The sequence below is a fragment of the Cebus imitator genome, unplaced genomic scaffold, assembly GCF_001604975.1.
Source record: "Cebus imitator isolate Cc_AM_T3 unplaced genomic scaffold, Cebus_imitator-1.0 Scaffold17, whole genome shotgun sequence".
In the NCBI taxonomy this organism is placed as follows: Eukaryota; Metazoa; Chordata; class Mammalia; order Primates; family Cebidae; genus Cebus; species Cebus imitator.
Genome location: NW_016107332.1, coordinates 3,349,911 through 3,354,635, shown reverse-complemented (window position 1 = coordinate 3,354,635; position 4,725 = coordinate 3,349,911). Strand labels below are relative to the sequence as shown.

General features: G+C 38.6%; 2 protein-coding genes across 3 annotated transcripts in view; both read right to left on the bottom strand.

The window, feature by feature from the left end:
- Positions 1-4,725, bottom strand: part of MCUB (mitochondrial calcium uniporter dominant negative subunit beta) — a 126,641-nt gene that overhangs the window by 42,456 nt on the left and 79,460 nt on the right. The window lies entirely within an intron of this gene.
- LOC108289919 (60S ribosomal protein L29) lies at positions 1,601-2,271 on the bottom strand. The gene has a single exon (XM_017509543.2). It carries the CDS (start codon positions 2,204-2,206, stop codon positions 1,730-1,732), a length of 477 nt encoding a protein of 158 aa, XP_017365032.1. The 5' UTR covers positions 2,207-2,271; the 3' UTR covers positions 1,601-1,729.

Sequence of the window (4,725 nt, the reverse complement as noted above, 5' to 3'; positions counted from 1 at the left end):
AAAAAAAAAAAAAAAAAAAATTTAGTCAAATTATGAGAAGACAAGAAAGGAGAAAGAAAATTAGCAAAGGAAAATCAGGATGAACAAAAGGCACAGAGTAAGGTGGTAGCTAGATATCCACATTTGTCTGAAATCACAACAAATGTAAACAGATTAAATTCAACAGTTAAAAGGGCAGATGTTGTTGGATTTACAACAACACAGACTTGAGAGTTTACTACCCATAGGCTCTCATTGAAGGCACTACTCTAAGTTGTAGTGAACAAAATGTAACAGAAAGAGGGAATAAGAATGCATGAGAAATACTGAACAAGAAAACTGGTAAAATATATGCATAAAATGAATAAAAACTACATCATTTTAAATGTTGTTTTCTGGGCCACTTAATGTAGAGTACTTCTGTACTCTATAGAAACAAGAAACTCTTCTGTGTAGCAAGAAAAATGGTGCTTTTGGGGTTAGGCTGCTTTATAAACTCCTCAGTTAAATCGTTGTTTGGCTTTGAAGCTTGTCATTGGGTTCATTAGTTTTACATCCTGTGGTGCATCATGATCTTTTGTAAAGAACCTCACACTGAGCTCCAAGCTTTAATGATTTTTTTCTTCTCTGTACCAAAAAAAAAAAAAAAAAAGCAACTGCTAGATAGGAGCTCTCTGTTGAACTCTTACTTGCCTCTAGATCTATATATCTCCCCCTAACAAAAATTACATCTTGTAGCACAGATTAAGCAGTTAATATTTCAGTCTCTCTCAAGTACTATGTGAATCATCACTGTGAAAATAAATTTTTCCTTCTGGTCTGGACAGTACAAGAAGAGCAGTTAATCCACAACATGATTTAAACAGAACAGAAACAGAATATGTATGGCATTTGCTAATACAGAACAGAAACAGAAGTAATATACATTTGGCTAGTAGCCAACAATAACATCCACATATTGAAATTTCTCAACCAGCTCCCTCAGCCAGGCCACATTTACATCCCTCTGAGAACTAGGCATTTAAAAGTCAGTCATCCCTTTAGAACTGATCTCAGCAGGACCTCTGAAATTATTTTCTTGTATAAATACATTTTCCTCCTTCTCTCTCTCCTTCCCTCCATTCCTTTCGACAGGACATTGTTTTTGAAAGCAGATGATGAAGGACTACAACCCAGAGAAAAGATGTTAGACGAATTTTCCTGTCCTACTGTGGTCTGTTAGAAAACAATATTGAAATATTTATATATTGGCTTAAAAATACATTATTTATAATTAATAAACTTTTTCAACATCATTGTGTGAATGCAGTTTCTTACGATCTGTTTGTAATAGAAATCTCTAGTACTTTTTCCTCTAGTTCAGATCCATTATGCCTGGAAGCCTTCTTTTATATGGTTTTCCACAGTGTGGAAGCTGGTTTTAACAGCTACTACTGCTATCTGCCCAGCACCCCTTCCTTAAACTGTCCCAACAGGTGCAGACAAACAATAACATGGGCCAGGTGCAGTTCTACATCCCTTTACCATAAGGTGGTGGTTCAGTGGCACATTTAAGAGGGTGGGGGCTCCTAACTATTAATACAATTCAGTTGTAACTACTGGTACAACCTCTACCAGTTGATTTTTTTTTTTTTTTTCCTCCCTCATGTTTATTTGTACAAATAGCACAGGAGGACCCCAGCCCCATGCAGATGGCAGCCCCGGGGGGTCGCACCAGTCCTTCTGTCCTCACGTTGGCAGACAGAGATATCTACTCTGAAGCCTTTGTAGGGGCCTGGGCACCTTTGGGAGCCTGAGCTGGAACTGAAGCTGGAGCTGCAGCCTGGGCCTTGTTTTGATCCTTGGACTTGGCCTTGACTTTTGGCCGACAGAGCCTGAGCCCCTTGGCAATGCGTGCACGAGCACGCTTCCCAAGCTTGGGGTGGGCAATGTAAGCAAGTCGATCAAGCTTGCGGCTGACACCCCCCTTTGGGATCTTGGGCTTAACCTCCTTGGGCTTTACGAGAGCCTTGATGGCCTCGGCACGTGCACTCATGGCCTTGGCATTGTTGGCCTGCATCTTCTTTAGGCCCTTCTTGTTGTGCTTCTTGGCAAAGCGCATGTTCCTCAGGAACTTGGGGTCCACCCCCTTAAGAGATTCGTATCTTTGTGATCGGGGTTTCTTGATACCATTTCTGTGCCATTTTCGGGACTGGTTGTGTGTTGTGTGGTTCTTGGACTTGGCCATGTCTGCACCTAAGACGCGGTTCCCGAAGCGCCTAGGACCGGAAGAGAAAACTCTACCAGTTGATTTTAAGGAATATTAACTTAGGATAACTCTTAACTTCCTAGTTCTAATGATTAGCAGTGGAGCCAGTTTATCAAGAAAAAGAATAAAGGAGAGGATCAGGTTTACAGAGGAATAAGAAAGAGGTCAGTTCAAAGTATGCTGAGTTTGAGGTGCCTGGGAACTATCGCAGTGAAGACATCTGTTAGACATGTGTGGGAGTTGAGTATCAAGAGGGAGGCTTTTTGCTCCAGGAATGCTGAAGTGTGTGTTATTGTTTGATTCCAAACCTTATAAAGATTTGCTTGTTTGGGTTCAGACTACTACTAACCTGGGATTATGTTGAGAAAAACAACATGAAAAAGTTTGATAACACATTATCAGGATCCTAAAGCTATTCATAAGTTATGGTCTCACATCATTCCACAATTTATCCAAAAGAAATAAAAATGCAAACAAAGATTTATGTACAAAGATGTTTAGAGGCAATTTGGGTGTAATGGTGAAAAACTGCATACAATGCATAGAAAATAAACTACAAAGTATACATCAATGTTAACTGTTAGATGACACCATTATTGATTTATTTTCTCCTTTTTGCATGCCTGTGATTTACACATTTTCTAAAATGAGAATGTATTCCTTTCTAATGAGGAAAAATGAAATTGGAAATAGTATATAAGATGGAAATGCCCAAAACCAGGTAAACAGTAAATTCTGTTATATCCATAGGACAAGATGTGATAGAGTTATTCAAATTAATTTGCTTATGAAAAGTTTTTAATGAGATGGGTATATGTTTAGAAAATGTTAGTAATTAGCTCTTAGTTGACTATAACAATGTGAGCATATCCATCTATAAAAAGATTGGCATAAAAAGTCAGGAGTTAGAGGGATTGTGGCTGCTTGTTTTCTGTCTTCTCTATTTTCCAAGTTTTCCACAATGATTTTTTCTTTTTTAATGGATGAGAGGTTTTAATGCTGCCCAGGCTGTCCTCGGATGTATAGCCTTGCCTCCTCCAAGCTCAAGAGCATTGGACTGCAGACCAACAGGCCACAATGACTTTAATTACATTTATTTCCTTCATGTTTTTATTTAGTTTTCTGTTTTATAGTATTTTGCTCCTTTCACTACTTTCCTGGAAAAAGTTTGTCCTATTTATTTTCTACCACTTTAGAAAGTATACACATACTCTATTGACTAAACTATACTAACATACACACAAATTTAACTATAACTTTTCTAACAAAGCCTCGATTTTTTATCTTTGCCCCTCTACCGAACATGAAAGACCTTCACATATTCTAAGAATCCACTGAATATACCTAATTTTCTTTAATTGGGCAGCCTCCAAACCAGAATAGGTTCAGAGAGGCTCCCCCAAATCTTGTTTAACATTTTCCCTAAGCAAGTTTTACGGTGAATAGTTTATTTACCAACGTGTTTTACAGCTTTAGTTTGTATTTGTTTGCTAGGGCTGCCGTAACAATATACCACAGATTGAATGGCTTAAAAACAAGCATCGGTTACTTATAAAATAAATCTGGGCCAGGCACAGTTGGTTAATGCTTGTAATCCCAGCACTCTGGGAGGCCAAGGTGGGCAGATCACCTGAGGTCAGGAGTTGGAGACCAGCCTGGCCAACGTGGTGAAACCCCGTCTCTACTAAAAACACAAAAATTAGCTGGGTGTGGTGGTGCATGCCTGTATTCCCAGCTACTCAGCAGCCTGATGCAGGAGAATCCCTTGAATCTGGGAGGCAGAGGTTGCAGTGAGCCAAGATTGTGCCATTTTAACCATTGTACTCCAGCCTGGGAGACAGGGTAAGACTCCATCTCAAAAATAAAATAAAAAAATAAAACAACAAATCTGACCTATTCAAATTTGAATAATACTGTTTCTTTTGGATGTTACAAAATGTTGTTTTCTACATTAAAATCTAGCTGAGAGTACTGTATATCAATAACTCTACCACATACCATTTAACCAAAAATCAGTATGTCAGGGAGTGTGACAAAAAGAACATTCAGTTAAAAAAAATGTCAGTCTTCATCTCTTAAAGGTAGAAATAGCAGCTTTTTGTGATCCAACCTCCTATTCTAGAAGCATTAGAAAAATGTCAAGCATCAAGAAATAGAAAGCATAGCCTAAAAAGAAGTTGAGCTCAAGCAGAAAATAAAAAAGATGCAGCAGCCTGATTTCAAAAGGAAAACAATTTCTAACCTGGGGTGAAGAAAAAATACTGATGTATAATGGACAACAGCAGGGATTAGCATAATTTGCATGATGACTATAAATCAGAGGGTAGCAGTTTAGATTTCTTAGTTGAAAAGCAACAGCTAATACACTGATACAGAAAAATAAATAAAAACAATGTACTTGGCCGGGCGCGGTGGCTCAAGCCTGTAATCCCAGCACTTTGGGAGGCCGAGGCGGGTGGATCACAAGGTCAAGAGATCGAGACCATCCTGGTCAACAT

What these genes read in the sequence shown, in the direction of transcription:
- LOC108289919 (XM_017509543.2), bottom strand. Translation starts at nt 2,206, where the DNA reads ATGGCCAAGTCCAAGAACCACACAACACACAACCAGTCCCGAAAATGG.